Below are 18,446 nucleotides of genomic sequence, written 5' to 3' on the forward strand. Positions count from 1 at the left end.
AGAAATAAATTATTCACTTGAGGACAGCAACAATGTTAATGTAGACAATGGTTACCTCCCTTGCTTGTGGTGATATAAATAGGAGTCGGCCATCTTGGTTTAGTCGGTTCGTTCGTACAGTTTAGACAGACTACAAGTGTCTCAACAAAACACACTTACTTGGCATTCTTCTAATTGAGGCAAGAAAATTCGTTCCAAAATCAACTGAGCAACACGTTCACCTTTTTCCACTAGAAAAAAAAAAAAAAAAAAAAAAAAAAAAAAAAAAAAAAAAAAGAAACATTCATTAAGTTAAATATTTTCATCAATTAAAAAAAAAAAAAAAAAAAAAAAAGTTTGGACCATCCATTTTATATTTTGTTAAAAGACATCGAATGAGGACCCCCTTGTGTAACTGCTGTTCCCATCTTGATTGCATGTTAACAGCAGAGTAAGTTCTCTGGCATAAGAGATAAAGTACCAAGTACACTCGAATTGTAAGTGACACTCTTTGGAAGGTCGATGGTTCAATCCACAGTGCAACCGATACTAAAAATACAATTGCAAATTACTTGAAATCATTACGCAATCATGGCAGACGAAACAAAAGCATGCTACTCGTGAATTAAATAACGAGTTCCGTTCAAAATTTAAATTTTCAACAAGATAAACCTAAGTTTAGAGGTTATATTGGCCAAAACATTGCGAAAAAAAGTCCAAATAATCAAAATTATTAATCTTTATCTAAAAAATCCAGAAGAAAACAGATTTTTACTCAGTCGTTAAAAGCAATTTGTTTTTTTGTCAAACATGAGCAAATAATCTAACAGGAAAAAAATCTAACAGGAAATAATCTGCCATTTTGTTTGAATCCAGTTCTTTTAATTTTTGTTTTTAATAAACTTAGAAAAAATACAAAAAAAAAAAAAAGACTGGCCTGTGTGACGTAATTTAAATTTGATGATTTTAGAAATGTACAATATTCAACTTTAATATAAGACGCCCTCTTTTCCTCAGTTTTTAACATTTTATGAAGGTTATTTTTACCCCAAGTACAAAGTTTTGTTAAAAAAATAAATAAAAAATAAGTATTTAATAAAGACAAGAGCCATTTGTTGGATTTAAATATTTCCATTTTTGTCTTCTACAATTTAATAGCGAGAACTGAATATTTGTAAATTTTGTAGAAAAGTATTTGTATGAGAGAGTAACTATGATGAATGTATTTATGTATTGTTTTCATTAGCAAAACACATTAAACATTTATGATTTTAAATGAATTTGCTTTGAACTACAGCAAAATATTACTGTTACATGATAAGGGAAAAAAGAGATTTAGTTAAAATGAAAATGAAATAGAATAGACGAAATTCAAACCTCGTAATTTAGGTTTAGAAATAGATTACGATAGAGAATTAGCAAATGGAATGTAAAACAAACTATTGTTAAGCTTAGAGATAAAATAGTTTTAAGAAAAGAATGTGCATTGTCAATTCTGTTATGAAAATTCAATTGAAAGAATGCAACTACAAGATAATTTAATAAACATGTTTTTAACATATTGGAAATATAGGTTACTGGGAATATAGGTTAAAATTCCTTTTGTAAACAAAGGAAAAAGTTTTGGACACGCATTTCCAGAACACGTGAAAGAAGACATGTTTTAACATGTGTATGACGTCATGGAAAATGGGAAGTTCTCGATATAGTTAGAAACTTTAGAGTTAAGCAGGGAGAGTCAGAGGGAGTTTGAGGACGACAGACGATAGTCTGCAGTTGGGATTCGAACGTCTAGAAGCGAGACGGTCACTTTTGAAACTTAGAATGTGAAGCTTTGAATTCTTGAATCAGAAAACCACGACCGATCGGGAGAAGAAATAAACCCATCATGTGTTTTTATAAATGTCGTCTTTGTGTTGTAATTCTACCAAAAGGTAGAAGTGAAAATTGTTATATATGTCTTATATATATATCATGTGTTTTAAAATGTCTTTACATACACATCTCATATCTACAATGTGAACACTAAGACTGTCTCCTCACTCTAAGAGCTATTACACTTCTAAGTATGAACATTTTATAAATATAAATCTCTTTATAACACAAACATCTCTCTCTAAGCATCACTTTTAATAAGACTTAACAACGAACAATAACAACAAGAAAAGAATAATAATAAATATATAACATTACGTTTACTTTTTTATTGAATTATAATACTAAGTCGTTTATATAATATCACGTTAATTTCTTTTATTTATAAAACATTCAATTAAAGAAAATCTGGTTCTTCGTTATTGTAGCAAAATTAGAAAGTTGAATTTGTGAAGTGTTGAAATTTATATATTTTGTCATGATCACGTGTTGGGGTTGTTTATTATATGGGTGGACAAATCTAATACTATTTTAACCAATAGCTTCAAAAATTCTGCCAATGAACTCAGAAAAAGGTGATAAAACCAACATATGTAGTATTTAATAAATCTATTTTTCAAAATCATTTTAGATGATACTAAGTAAAAAAAAAAAAAAAAAAATAATGATCTAAAAACTCGAGTAACTTATCACAGCGAATAATGCTGTAACAGAATCTAAAACTCCCTCTAATAATTGGAGACTATAAACCCGGATACTTATATGGTAATGTAAAAATTCACAAACCCAACTCCCCACTAACCTCACAAGTAACAACCCCAATATATATATAATAAAAATCAATGAACTCATCACACCATATTTACTTTGCAGATAAAGCATAAAATCTACAAAAGAATTCATATAGATTCTCCAAGCCACTAAAGTAAACCAGATCACTGCCTGTCTAGGTCATATTTTTTTTTTTTTTTTTTTACTAAAACACGAAACAATTAACACTAACAATATATATATAACAATTCAACCCTTCATCCACTTAAATAAAATAATTTTAAAGAAATTATTAATGTGCACTAAAGTCACATTTTATGATCTGGGCAACATTTACACACAAGTGGAGTGGATGGCATTGCTATGGGTTCTGTTCTAGGATCAACATTTAGCAACTCTTACCTGGCCAATCTTGAAAACAAAATATTCAATAAAAAAAAAAAAGAAAAAACTTCAATGATACAGTCATGCTTTAAAGAAATAGATGATTTAATAAAAAAAAAAAAAAAAAAAAAAAAAAAAAAAAAAAAATACATTCCAAACTAATTCAGTCTTTACCTTTACCAATGAACTAAATACTAATAACAAAATCCAGTTTTTGGACGTTGATACCAGTAACAAATTAAAAAAAAAAAAAAACCTACAACTATTAATTCTTGCATCCTAAATTACAAAAGTGAATGTAGTTACGTAAAAAAAAAAAAAAAAAAAAAAAAAATTTCATACGTTGCGAAAAGATTTCTCCAAACAAAAAAATATTCTTCAGCCAATTAAAAAAAAATATATAACAGATCCTAAGCAACCAGTTCCCAAACTCTTGTTGATAAACAAATTAAACTATTAACTTAAATCAAGCTGCTCAAAAACTGCTGAAAAAAAAAAAAAAAAAAAAAAGAAAAAAAAAGTGTTTAATATATATATATATATATAAAACTTATACAAATACAGCAGAATCATGTTAACATCAGTTTTTTTTTTTTTTTTTTTTTTACACAGTGGTCACCACTTATCAAGGCCCGGAAAACACTCAGGGATAAGGGTTATTGCAAGTACATTACGTTAGTGTGGAGATTTGTTCTTGTTAGATCAACAAAGTTAAGCAATGTTGAACCCGGTCAGTACCAGATGGGTTACCATTTGGAAATACCAATCGGTGTATGTAGGAGATAAAACTCCAATGTCACCTCCTCTGATAGAGACGTACATGCTACTGGGGACCATTTGTGAATTTCATATTCCTATGAAACTTCCTGGAAGAAGCTGGTTATTTCTTATATGGAGTAAAAATGACAATAAAAAAAAAACAAACAAACATAAGATAGCTATGCATTAACCAAGTTTTTACAAATGAAATTTACAAGAGAATTATCAGAGTTTTACAAGTATTCTAATCACGTTAATTTAACCATTTGATTTCACAATGCATTTTTAAACCTTTTCAAAATTAAGTTTCCTCACTTAGAGAAGTGAGAGTTTATAAAGACAAATCTGTAAAAGAAAAATAATATGGGGGGGGGGGGGGTCCAAGCGATTCCATTACATGCAAATACACACAAAGCATTTTCAGCATCTAAAAGTGCTCACAATAAACTTACCAACAAAATCTTCTTTGGCAAAATTAAACAAAACTACACCAACATTTCCGCGATAATCTTGATCAATCACTCCAGCTGTAAAAAAAAAAAAAATCATAAACATTAAAGGAAAAAGTGTAATCAATTCTAACAATTGCCAGATTGAAAATTTAAGACTAACAACAACTAGTGTGTGATATATATATATATATTAGTGATTTAAAGGTTATGAGGGTTTTTTGAAGCATGAAAAACGATGTTACTTTTTGTATTTCATCTTTTTATTGTTATTTTTTATATTTCAAGCAGACCTCCGCTCTTAGTCACAAAAAAGTATCAAAATGAAAAAGAAAGCCGTTGAAAAAAAAACTGGAAAATTGTAGTGTGGACAGTGTTCGTTCCTAGCAATCATGTTCGAAAAAGGTCACATGGATTATTTTAACGGTTTGTGGAAGATAATATTTTTTAATTATTTAAAAAATTTTTTAAAACGTTGCAATGTAATAGCGTTTAATTGAAACGGCAAAAATGAGACGCAATTGATTTCAATATGTATATTGGAATTGAAATGAAATTGTTAAACGCTAACAATAATGTAATTAATAGTTATGATAATGATAGTACAGTAAAGTATTAATAACAAAGGTGATAGTTTTAAATAATGATGAAACTCATATATATATATATATATATATATATATATATATATACACACACACACACATATGTTATCTACATAAAATGTTATAAGGAGATATATGATCCTAAGTTAAAAGAAAAAATGATCTAAAAACTCGAGTAAATAAACTTATCACAGCGAATAATGCTGTAACAAACAATCTAAAACTCCCTAATAATTGGAGACTATAAACCTGGATACTTATATAGTAATATAAAAATGCATCAATTTTCAATATTTACTTTAAGAGTGCTCATTAATAAGCAAGTAGAGCTAAGTAGTAATTTATGAAAATATATGGCAATTAGTTACACAGAAAGGCCTGCTGATTGACTAAGGGAGATGAAATGCAGATAAACTTCTGTGTAGCTAAATTGCCATAAATTACTATATCTAATAAACGATAAAACGCATGCAATTCCACTGATCATCAGAAGCTTTTCTGGAATCAAAACATGATACCAGTTGGTATTATTATCACTAATCAACATTAACACTATTTTTTTTTTTTTTTAATTACATTTTCACCCCAAACAAGGCACATTGCCACTTTGATGTAGGAGGCTACTATCAGGGACATAAGCTACAGGGGCACTATGTGGGGCGTTGGGCAGCAAGATGTCGGTTCACATTACACTTGAACTTCTGCATGTCAGTACAGTTGGGGAAGCAGGAACCCGGAAGAGAATTCCAAAGTCTTGCAGTTATGGGGAAGAAACTACCGGAGTAGAAGGCTCTCTTGAATCTAGGGATCTCTACTGTGAAGAGGTGGGATGTTGCTGCTTGTCAGGTTTGTTGTGGGTATTTACATCGAGGGGGTACAAGTGCTTTCAGTTCGTCGGAGCATTCACCGTTAAAGTACTTGTAGAACAGGCAGAGAGATGCTACATTTCATCGATGGGACTAGCAATACACATGAAAAAATTGAAATAGCTTGAAATATTTCAATATTGGTATGCATAGAAAGAGCTTGATGAGCTAAGAAAGAATCTTTTAAAAAATTTTTAAATCTGATTAAAATTAAGGAAGTTATGGCTATTTTTGTGCCTCACACGTTTGGATATTTTTCCCTCTTTAAGACCATATGCGTTTCGTCATATTTTTTACACTACTTTTTCAGTAAAAATGTCATATCTTTGTTAAAACACAAGACTAAGAAATGAAATTTACCATATAAGTGTATTTTTGTACAAGGAATCAGAATATGCAACTGAAAATCTCCCAAAGTTTATGGTTTCCAAATAATCTGCAGTAAATGTGCATAAATATGCAGCAATTCCTTAAAAATGCCATGTATCCATAAACAGAAAAGAAGTTGGAGAACTCAAAGTTGAATTGTAATGTGCTTTATGTACAAAAAACTTAAATCTAAACATAAGACCATTTAAAAATGAATATATTGCAATATTTCTTTGCTATTATTGTAGATTAACACCTTCTGTTTAACCCCACTCAACTCCTTCTGACCACCCCTCCAAAATGTGATTCTACCTTTTTAGGAAATTATGTATAAAATGCCATGAAAAACTTTAATGAAAGATAAACAAATTATTTTAGAATTGAATGTAAAATAATTTCCTATTACAGGTCATTCTAGCATTTTAGGGCAGTTAACTGTTTTTTTTTCTATGGGAAAATATGCATGCTTTTTTTTTTTTTTTTTTAAGATGATTATGTGTAGTTTTAAGAGGGTTTCTATGCAATGAGAATATGGGGACGGTTGCCATTCGGACTTTGAATTAATTGTAGGGCTAAGGAAAATTATGTGTGAACATACTGAAAACTTGACAGAGACAAAGCTAACAAAAACAATATTAGAGGGGGGAGCGGTTAGTTTCACAAAAATTTAATGTAAAATAATTCATCATTTCCTGGCCGTTCTAGCATTTTAGGACAGTTAACCAATTTATTTTTATGTGTATTTTTCTTTAAGGAAGGATCTATTTTTTGTTTGTTTGTTTTAGATGCTTGTATGTGGCTTACAGAGGTATTTTGTTGGGGGGGCTTGCCACTCGAACTTAGTGTTATTGTTAGGGTTAAAGAGTGTTTTAGGAGGAGACTTGCCACACATAATTTGTATTAGAGGTGAAGTTAAGAGAGCTTTTTTTCAAAAAGAGCGTTCAAAAATTTGTTGATTTCTATTTTCGAGGTTGAAGGTGTTAATTCCATAGGCCGTTTATACTACGCTGGAGCAGGTTGTAAAAATATCTTTCGCTTAATAAGTAGAAAAAAAAATAACGAAATAAAAAGCTTCCTAATTGTAGTTTGATGTGTTTTCTAACTGCTTTTAAAATTTCAAGAATATTGATATAGATTTTGAGGGTTTGTATTACTATACACATAGATTCGAAAAAGTTGTCAAAAAAACAAATATATAACAAATAAATGTTATCAAAAGCAAGTTACTTTTCTACCTAACTGGATAATTTTTTAGTGTTTTTATTTAATGTAACATATTTATTCAGCTTGAAAACAGTGTTTACCGATGTTTTGGAAAATTTTAAATGGCGCCCGACTCTCTTGAAACGTTAAGTTTGGGGAAAAGAGTTAAAAATAAAAAAGTAGACAAAATACTGCTAGAAACTCGCTCAATATATGTTACCGTGACATAGGCTGACATATATTCGGTGAGTTTTTAACAGTATTTTGTATAGTTTTTTTTAATTTTTAACTCCTTTTCTCAAACTTACCGTGTCAAAGAGAGTCGGGCCGGGCGCCATTTTTAATTTTCCACGGTAAACACTATTTTTTTCGAGCTGAATAAACATGTTACATTGAATAAAAACACAAAAAATATATCCAGTTTGGTAGAAAAGTAACTTATTTTGCCTTTGATAACATTTATTTGTTATATATTTGTTTTTTGACAACTTTTTCGAATCTATGTATAAACGAGATTTTGATACTTATTTTGATTTTGAAAAAAAAAAAACATTTGTGGCTGTTCGCAGTAAAACATTGTTTTAATTCGCTGTTCAAAACTAATTTAAAGAATAAAAGTGCATGCAAGCTATATATCTACAAAAGTTTTTGTTTTTTTAACCATGTTTTTAAATTTGACGAGATTTGTGAGAAATTGCAACAGATTTATAATGCCGAATTGGTTAGGATTGTTGTTATTATATATTCTGAAAGCCGAATAGTTCTAAACTAATGTTATTCTGATAACAAAATAGCTCTAATTAAACATAAGAACATTTATATTCATATTTTCATGTTTTTCTTAATTCGTTCTTGAATAAAAATTAAAGAACGCGTGTTTGTTTACAACTGTGCTATCGCTGATTCTACAGGCTGGAGCTGCTGCTGCTTAAACTTCATTTGACCAAATTCGATTAAAAAGAAACAATTTTTTTTTTCGGGTAGGTCCTTTTAAATTATCAATTACCGCGGTCCTACTCAACATAAAACAATACTTTTAATTGATAAAGATAGTAAAAAGATTGATTTACTTACTACTGGGTGTCCGAAGAATTTTTTTTTCAAAATGTTCAATACTCGTCATATTAAAATCTTATTTTTAACACGACAAAAAAAGAAATGGTCAAAAATATTTCGGACACTTGACAGTATTAAGATTAACACCTCTTCTAATTGGTTCCCAAATTTCATGACGAAATTCTTCATACAATCACGGTACGGACCTTTAGAAAACAGGGGGGGTCATTACAAAACCTTACCGAAAACGCCATTTTATGACGTTCACATTTTTATCACTTTATTTGCTTAAAACTCTTAAAATATATAATGTACATTCATATTTATTAATTCATTTGAAAGTATATTCATTTCCGAACAAAACAGTAGTAATTTGAAGACTTGAAGTGCTTTGGTTTAAAAAATATGGCTATTTTAGTAGAACTACCTTGAAATCTGTGATTATCCAAAGCGTTTTTTCGTCCGTGTGTATTACTAATGGGACAGAGGCTGAAGCTTAGATGACAGTTCAGGATCTATTAGGTTGGCAACTCTTGAACCTTGTCTAGGAGTGAGAGACTATTAGCAGATGCACCAGTCCAAATATGACAATACTCCATACATGGCCGAATGGTGGCCTTATAGAGGTACAGGATACTTTTGGGTGTTAGTAGCTTTCTAGCACGGTAGAAGAAAGGTCATTTATAAATATTAGGAATAATAGAGGTCCTAGGATAGACCCCTGAGGCACTTATGTAGAAGTATAGTTATATATTTCATGTTCTGCAGAAAATGCCCAAATAGCATTTACTATTGTGGATTTTTTTTTTTTTTTTTTTTTAATTAATATTTAGATAATATGAAATCAATATTAAAATACAATAAAATAAAAAGTACTTATTTTTATTATTGATTGCATGTAGCAACAAATTTTAGGTTATCGCTATAATTTTAGGTGGTTTTCAAGAAAATAATTTTTTAACGGCAAGTTAAAGAGCTTGACTGAACCAAATTACATTTTTTATTATTTAAATGCTAAGTTATCGATAGATGTATTATTTGAAAATTACAATGAAAAAATTGTTTTTTTCATGCAAAAAAGAAAAAAAAAAAGAACTCACCACCAACATCAATGAATTTTTTTACTGCTAAGCCAGAACGAGGAGCTGTAAACAGAACAAAATTTTTTTTTAGTTAAGATAAGAATTTGGACATTTTTGATTAAAGTTTCAAAACACGTATTAAAGGTGACAAAATGAAATATTCTAATAAATTATTTTCTTGTAGAATTATTCTGTTATATCTTTCAGCTTCTACAGAAAATGCCCAAATAACAGAAGACAGAACAAAATGAGGTTTTTGGGTTAAATTTAAATTTTTTTTTTTTTTTTTTTTTTTTTAGAAGGGCGTCACGATTTATCAAGGCCATAAGGCCATGCGAGTGTATGGGTCACTGGTGGAAATTGGGTAGAATTTGATAATTTTAGGAGTAGACTCAACTAGAACTTGTTTACATTGGACTTGAAGACAACGTTCTAGTTAGCTGGAAAGCAAGCCAGCAGAACAGTTCCGCAGGCGGACAGTTCTAGAAAAGAAGCTTTGCTCATAGAATTGGCATTTTGATTTAAGCAGACTGGAGAAAATTGTTGATAATGGTTGTAACTAGATGAGTGTTTATTGCAGTGTCAGAAATCGCCATTAAAAACGCATGATAAAAACTTGAATAATTAGACTTCAAAGCTTATAACTACTTGAAAAATGTAATTTAACCCTAATTTTTTTTCAATTAAAGGAGCAAAGACCAAATTTTAAAATAACAGGTTTAATAGCAAAATATGCAATATTTGTTTTTTTTATATCGGTTTTCTTTAAAAAAGATTAAGAAAATCAACGAATTTTAACTTACTTCGAATATAATATATAAATTCCAAAAAATCATTTACCCATAAAAAAAAAAAATACTAATCAATGAGTACTTCCATTGTTCATTGTTAAGAATTTATCCATATTTATATTTTATATGCCATGTCCTTTTTAAATAAAATACTTTTTTTAAGCGAGGATTAAAAAATACAGCGATATCAGATGTTTACGACTGGAATAAAGGGGAGACAAACGTCTCCCTTTCTTTGCGTTGAAAACTTCGGTAGCCTGTAAGCACCAGAATTAATCTCCCTTTCTATTTCTGGCTGTAAACAAAAGTTAGTCGATATCGGCCATCGTACATGAAAAATGATCACATTTCACTTACCAGTTTTTGCGGTTTAAAAGAAATTCCACTCGACCGATTTTCCATTTTTTTTTTTTTTTTTTTTAAATAATTCTCTTAAAGAAATACATATTTCATTTCTCCTTTATGGAGTGATTTTTTTTAGATTTTTTAAAAATAAATTATATATATACATATATATATATATATATAAAAATTGAAGGTATTCAATCTTTTCAGGAGAAAATTTTAAAAAAGTTTCACTTAAAGTTTTAAACTTTTGACTTTACAGGTAAATTTGCACAAATTTTTTTTACGTTTTAAATTAGATTTTATTTATTGATCTTTTATCTTCAATTTGTGATATATAAATTTGAGATGAGAAAATTAATTATTTTCATTTTAATAAACATTTCAAAGGGAGGGGGGGGTTAAAAAAAAAAAAAAAAAAGTGTCTAGAATATTATATTCGGTTTATTCGAGAGAGCATAAAATTTCACATTAAACCTGCAAATATTGTAAAAATTGAACCAATAGAAAAATTTTGATAAATTTTTTCAATTTAAAAATCTAACTCGTAAAATTCAATTCATTTTATTACGTAGAAAAAAAATGGCTGCATGAGCGCGCGCAGGCATTTTGTAAACACTGTTTTTAAAAAAAAATAATATTCTATTATTTTTCAAAAAAAAAAAAAAAAAAAAAAAAAAAAAAAACTTTAATAGTTGATTTTGGAAGTATATTCCATGAAGAAATTAAACAAACCACTTTAAAAAGAGAAATTACGTTTTGTATATTTTATTCAGTTTTGTATTAAGGGTGTCAAAAATTCCCAAAAAACTGTGACACACTTAGTGCTTTTGTGAAGGTTTGGTGGGAGGGGAGATAGTAACAATAGAACAGAGAGGCTTACAATAATATCTCTTCTGTGAGAAAGAAGTTAGAGGGGAGAAACAAAGCATCACCGAAGTTTTGAACTCTGTTAAAGACAAAATAGAATGCTTCGAGCAGTTTCTGCCCAGAATTGGCAACAGTACTCTATTTTAGGATGTGTAGGACTTTTATACAGGTAGAGGATGGTGTCAGGAGCAAGATACCTTCAGGAGCAATTAAATAACTCAACCATTTTTTCAGTGTCCTTGGCAACAGATTTGATCTAAGTCTTCCATTTCAGGTCAGCACTAAAAGTTTATCAAAACCCAGCAGGGATACATTCTTACGTGTCTAGTGGTGGACTAGCAGTATCAGAATTTTGGGGACATTTTCAGGCGAAGTCGCCATTTTGAATATACACCTATATTTCTATCAGATTTTAATAATAGTAAAACGTAATTTAAACCCGTAAATTTTATTTCAATAAAACGAGCAAAGACCAAATTTTAATATCATAAAAGCTTTAATAGAGAAATAAACAATTTTATTTATTTTTCCGTCGATTTCTTCACTTAAGTGACACTTAACATTCGAACAATAACATTACTTGAATCTTACGATAATTATTTTAACGGCAAAATAAAGAACTTACCTGGTTAATGAGTAAGATATGCTTTCTTTTAATCTTCCTGTATGAGAATTTATTCATATTTATGTATTATAATCCATGTATTTTTAAATGGAAGGATTTTTCCAACACACGGCGACGACGGCGTGTCTTTAAAGCAACTTGTAACGACACCGGAAGTGAAAAATTATCTCTTACTTATGTACGGAGGCCTATAAGTGTAAAAAAAAATCCACTAATTCAGAAACCTTAATAATCTCGATATTGGATTATATTCCTTCAAATTTTCCACTTTTAAAGGTTTTCGGAGGCGCTGAAAACGGAATTAACCATTTATATATACGGCAAACAAAACTAGTAGTTTCCAAGATAAAATTTTTTACAAATGGTCACAAAGTGGGGGGTCACTTTTCTATAATGATGTGACGTCAAATGGGCACCCACTTTATGGCCACATTGCTGAATGTCGGGTAATATCAGTAGCGAGTAGCAGTCAGTTACGTTTTTGCCTGACTTAAGGGAGATAACTTGTCCGTTTTTTTTTTTATTTTTGTGCCTTGACGCTATCGTAGATAAAATCTGATAGTTTTCATTTTTTCATTAACACTAATTACGATATGACGCAGATGTGCAATGGTATTTTTCTTTTTTTAATATCTTAAAGAAATACCTGAATATTTTTTTTTATTATACTATAAATCTGCATTATCTGGATTCGTCTTTTTGGTTTTTTTATATCGAAAAAAAGGAAACCAGGAATTAAATATAATTATATAAACTGATCGACCATTAATTACTGGAACATTCTAAACAAAAATTAAGCTTCCACGTAAAAAAAAAAAAAAAAAAAAACACGTGGTTATCGAAAAAAGAAGAATTTAAATTTTGGACTTTACCGGTAAATTACCAGATAAGTGATATTTTTTGTTGTTTTAAATTTGAGTATTTTATTTATTCATGTTTTATCTTCAATTTGTGATATATAAAACGTTTCAAACAAAATAAATTATTAAAATTCTCATAGACATTCCAAAATGGGGGGGGGGGGTGAATTTATAAAACAACGTTTGTCTAAAATATTATATTTAGTTTATCGGAAAGAGCATAAAATTTTACATTCACCCTGAAAAAAACGTAACAATTGAACGAATAGGAAAATTTTGATAGATTTTTAAAGTTTAAAAATTGAAAAATATTCATCTCATAAAAATCAATTGATTTCACTACGTAACAAAATGGCTTCCCAGAACGCACGCACGCACTTTGTAAACAATGTTTTTTTAAACAATGAAAAATAATATTTCTATTATTTTTTAAACAACTTAAATAGTTTATTTTGGAAGCATATTCTATAAAGAAAATAAATAACCCACTTTGAAAAGAGAAATTACGAGTTTTCTATATTTTAATCGCAGTTTTCTGTTAGGGGTGTCAAAAATTCCCCCAAAATTCTGATACTGCTAGTGGTGGACCCCTCAAGGGTGACCAGACTCTCACTGGTCATTGGAAAATATCTCCCTGCTGCTCAGGGCACGTGAAATGTGCATGACCCCAAGTCCATATGGCAACATTGTCGATTTCGGCGGTCACTCTGGCTTTGTGCTGGATCCAGTCTGTCTCCATCATCTGGCGTCAGGGCATACCTGAAATAAACTGCATCTTCATTCAGGCTGGCAAATCGAGAAACTCTGGGACATTTTTATATAACAAAACAAAATAATTATTCATAAATCGTTTTACACTTGTTTAGTCGAGTTCTTTGATTCAAGCTTCATCATGCAGGTTGCATACTTAAGTTCCACTAATCAGTTTCCCCAGCTAACAACAAGAGCTTTTCAACTTAGCTCTCTTTCCGTTGTTGATAGATGTATTCTCGTTTGTCTTTCTCTTAAAAACCCCACCCCGGCACTGATGTGATAAGCGATAACTATTTATTTCCCATTGAAATATTTTATTTCTTCTGGACATTTTTCATAAACATGTTTTTCCTTGACCAAGTGTCAGCATGGTCCCCCCCAACCATACCTCATCCTCTCCCATCTTCTCTTCCTCTCTTTGAAAAGCAAGATCATCTGGTGTCGCCAGGGATCTCGTCATATAAATCCGTTTATGCGAATGGTTAACCAATTAGTAAAGTCAGATGCTATAGGCTGCATTCTTTTTAAAAGATGGAGTGCAAGAGAATTTTAGATATGAATGTCCAGAAACTGTTCAAATTCTCTATCACATATTGATATTCGGGGTTTTGTTATAGTTTTTTTATCTTTCCAAACAAAACACAAAACTACTCCCAAATAGATGAACATTTCAATTAGGCATAACATACATTTTGGATCAATCGAGTGTTGTCTGTACCTTACTTCATATGTATCCAAACTCTTTTGTACTGACCAGTACCTGTTAGCATCCATTAGAAAAAGGTCTTTTTGATGGATCTGTTCATATATTGGAGTCACCTTGGTCTGAATGTGTACATCTATTGCAGCCGCCTGAATTATGTTTCTCAAGTTTGGCATTTTTCTATGTTATTCCATGTTTTCTTGCAATATAACAATGTCTCCAATGTCCGTGAGGTTAAACTTTGTCATTATTTTCAACACAAAGTTATATTTCTTGCCTCGTAATGTTGCCATTTTGTTTGCCAATCCCTCATCAGAAGTGTTCTCTGGTGTTACTTCTAGGTGTTTAGGTGTGATGCGAGAGTACATGTTATGGTCTTCCTAGTCGTTTATGTGAATTTGCCTGTGTTTCAGTTAGTAGAAATAAGAGCTTTATCATTACAAGTATTAATATTATTATCAGCCGCAATTCTATTTTATTAATATTATTTAATATTTTATTAATTTAATATTATTATTATCATCCGCAATTCTATTTTTACGTTTCTTTTTGTGTTATTCATCAGGCTCAAGAGCAGTAAAAACGGGAATTTTATCAGTTTATCAGTCTCCAAAATTGTGTCAACCTTATTTTAAAAAGTTTCAGTCGAAAATCGATTTATTAGCTGAAGTTTGGATATTCTATTAGAAACTGTGCATCCACATATGTTCTGTGTTTATGTGTACTTGTGTCACAGGGTCCACATAATGCCGTTCTATTGACATATGGCAGAGTTACAGGTATCCTTGCTATTCTTTCATATACCTTCCAAATGTCAGAATAAATGGTATTACTAACAAGCAGTACCATTTTCTTAATTATAGGAAAACAAGGTTTCAGCAGCTCGTTTTGGTATATATCGAGAAAAAAGTTGATACCCCCAAATATCCATCTTTGCGGAATCATGCTCCCTTGGTGGTTCTCGTCCACCTACACAATTAGGCCACTACCTCTTATTTGATAGGGTTTGCTAATAATTGCTTTGTGCAAATATCTCTAAACATACATACAACACGACTGTTTTTGTTTTATTTTACACTAGCGAGGGGTACCCGGTTTTGCACGGGTGTTTGTAGGTGTGTGAAAAAAAAAAAAAAAAAAAAAAAAAAAGTGCTCGTTTTTGATTGACGTGACAGCGATAGGTATTCAACAGTCAGAATTTTGTGCGGGACAGATAAATCGGTTTGTTTTCAAAAACCCGCTCCCCCGTCTGATATGACGAAGTCGACAAACGTTCACTGGCTCTGGGCCTGTTATTAGAGTTGAGTTTCGCTTTTTTTTTAATACCGAAAACCGAATGTAACGCGTGCCGATGTGGGAAATGTGGAATAATTAACGTTTGAAAGTCAATAAAATTAAATAGACAGGCGAGCTCCGTGGGTAACTCTGAGATATTACAATTTATAGAGGATATAAAAAGTTTTAAGAAGTTGTGAACCGAGCAAGCGCTTCTCTGAAAGAAACCTTTTGTGGACATCGAGGAAAAGCGTACATACATACATACATACATATTCGCTTTTATATATATAGATAAGTGTACATTTTCTCACAGAGGTCTTATACGACCAAAAATACAACAGTACTGGCAGCCATATTCCTCCTAAAAAAAAAAAAAAACATGTTTTATGGAAAAGTGGGTGCTTATTCAGATTGGCACTTATGGCGGCAATTAAAAGAAAATAGAGAAAATTCATGTAATGAAAAGATTTAAAAAAACGTAATTTGATAAATTATTTTTCACGAAAATCAAATGTTTATTATTCACTATAAGGAAGAAAAAAATAACTTCCATACTTAAACGAGAGCAAGGCTTGTCAATGGCAGACCACCCACAAGAGCAATTTTTTTTAAATTTTTTTTTTTTTTTAAATACAGAGTTAAAAGAATTTATTAACAGTGTTTTTAATAACACTTTTTTCAGAAAAAAAAAAAAAAAAAATTATATTTATATACAATTTATAAAAAAAATGAGATTATTTCCAAACAAATGGTTACAATGAGTTATCACTAAAAGTGTAAAAATTTGATTTTCTTTAAAATAAAATAAAAACTACTTATTTTTTGTTATTTTTGGAATATATCATCTTCATTCCATGACAAGTAGGCACATAAGTTTTTCTTTCATTTTTATCGCCATAAGTGCCAGTCTGAATAAGCACCAAAAAAGTGATTTCCTTTATGCAAAGAACATTTTTAACAAAAAAAAAAAAAAAACTCACCGACTCGTCCATAGCAACCGTCGGGAAGGGCAATTTGGAGATCCGTTTTGATTAACTGTTTTCCTTGTGCTGGTACAACATAATCATAAGCACTGCAAAAGATAAGAAAAACCAAACACAAATTCTTATGATGAATGAATAAGAAAATTGGGGCATGTTTTACTATAAACAAACTGAAAAAGTAGTCAAGGAATGTTACGAAAGGCAAGATAAGTTACCTTCTACCTACCCGAACCTATTTTTGATGTTTTAACTTATTTTACAGTGTTTTTTTTTTCATGTGAAGTGCAAATAGTGCCTAGCATTTAAATTATGCAACAAAGATGGCAGATATTAAGCCATCACCTTTGGAGTCTCGAGAATCACTCAAAACTTCAAAAATAAAATAGAAGTAATCCATCGATTAAATATCGCAATTACATTTATTGGCTGGATTTCTATCCGTACTTTTGTAACTTTGGAGTTTTGAGCGGTTCTCGAGGTTCTAACGATGACAGCCACATATCTGCCATTTTGTTTTAACTTAAATGCTAGGCATTACTTGCATTTCAAACTTTAAAAACGCCTTAAAATAAGTTAAAGCACAGACAAAAAGAAAAACTTATCTAAGTAGGTAGAAGAGTAACTAGTCTGAACTTTGGTAACATTTATTTATTTGTTTCTTTTACGTTTTATTGTCTGTAGTAAAAAATGCCCAGAAAAGAAAGCTTCCATAGAAACCACGGATTCCAATTTCATTATGAAGATTTGAAATTTCCCTTACAATACTTAAAAATAAATGTTATCAAAAATAAGATAAATCACTTTTACCTACATAGAAAAAAGATGGTGTACAAATTTTATTTATGATAGTTCCCCCCTGCTGCTGATGTTGGCCATGCGACTGATTTCTGCCTGCTGATTGGTTGAACTGCGCATTTCTGCATTGTGTGATAAAATTCAAGCTGAGGTTGGTAGTTGGGGCTTGACACCTGAAATGTGTTGACGTACGATCTTCTCTCCATCTAAACAGGACGTTAAAAATGAAATGAACTCATCTAAGTTAGCTGGTGAAGTAACGAATATTGAGATTTTATCAAAGTTACCTGACAAATTCGCATCTCGCCGAGAGAAATCTACTTCAAGTAAATCCAAAGAAATTTCTCAAAGACTTGACAGTTAAATATGTCGGAGAACTAACTACAAGCCTGGACATGTGGGAAACATTCTCACGAGGAAAGATTGAATATGCAGTGGAAGTGTCCATCACCATAACTAGATATTTTCTTCTAAGGCCTGAAGAAAATGGATACGTCTCAAGTGGCATTTTTCTAAGGCAAATGAAAAGAATTTTTATCCTGACAGACTCAAAGGAACTTGAAAAAAAATTTTTTTTTTTAACCCGACTCCCTGCCTCATCAGAACGTTTATAAAAGAACTGTTTATTTTTCAGGTTAATCCTTCAGGAAAAGCGGAGATAAATTCCTTGCTAGAAAAGAACTCTCGGAACATTATCTTTGTAGATATTTTTTTTTTTTTTTGCATTTTCACCACAAACAAGGCACATTGCCACTTTGGTGTAGGGGGCTACTATCAGGGGAAACAACTACTGGGGTACTAGGGATTTGGGCAGCAAGATGTTGGTTCACGTTGCACTTGAACTTCTTCATGTCAGTACAGTTGGGGAAGCAGTGACCTGGAATGGAATTCCAAAGTCTAGCGGTTCTGGGGAAGAAACTACCAGAGTAGAAAGATCTTTTACATCTAGGGCGATCTACACTAATAGACTTATTTTAAAACTAGCCTGGGATCCTAGCATTACCCAGAGGTTTGGAGGGGTGTACTGTGCAAAAAAAAAAAGTGG

The 18,446-nt window shown here is 30.8% G+C and overlaps 1 protein-coding gene across 2 annotated transcripts in view; it reads right to left on the reverse strand.

Annotated features, from left to right (window-relative positions):
- Positions 1-18,446, reverse strand: part of LOC145245762 (deoxyuridine 5'-triphosphate nucleotidohydrolase-like) — a 48,353-nt gene that overhangs the window by 2,857 nt on the left and 27,050 nt on the right. For both annotated transcript variants that reach the window (XM_080107370.1, XM_080107371.1), the window contains exons 3-6: positions 16,604-16,695; positions 9,417-9,461; positions 4,221-4,295; positions 160-230 (exon numbers count right to left, since the gene is read on the reverse strand). In XM_080107370.1, the coding sequence (XP_079963496.1) occupies positions 160-230; positions 4,221-4,295; positions 9,417-9,461; positions 16,604-16,695 (283 nt within the window). The remainder of the gene's footprint in view (positions 1-159; positions 231-4,220; positions 4,296-9,416; positions 9,462-16,603; positions 16,696-18,446) is intronic.

The sequence above is a fragment of the Euprymna scolopes genome, chromosome 23 (genome assembly GCF_053919585.1).
Source record: "Euprymna scolopes isolate OS-2025 chromosome 23, ASM5391958v1, whole genome shotgun sequence".
In the NCBI taxonomy this organism is placed as follows: domain Eukaryota; kingdom Metazoa; phylum Mollusca; class Cephalopoda; order Sepiida; family Sepiolidae; genus Euprymna; species Euprymna scolopes.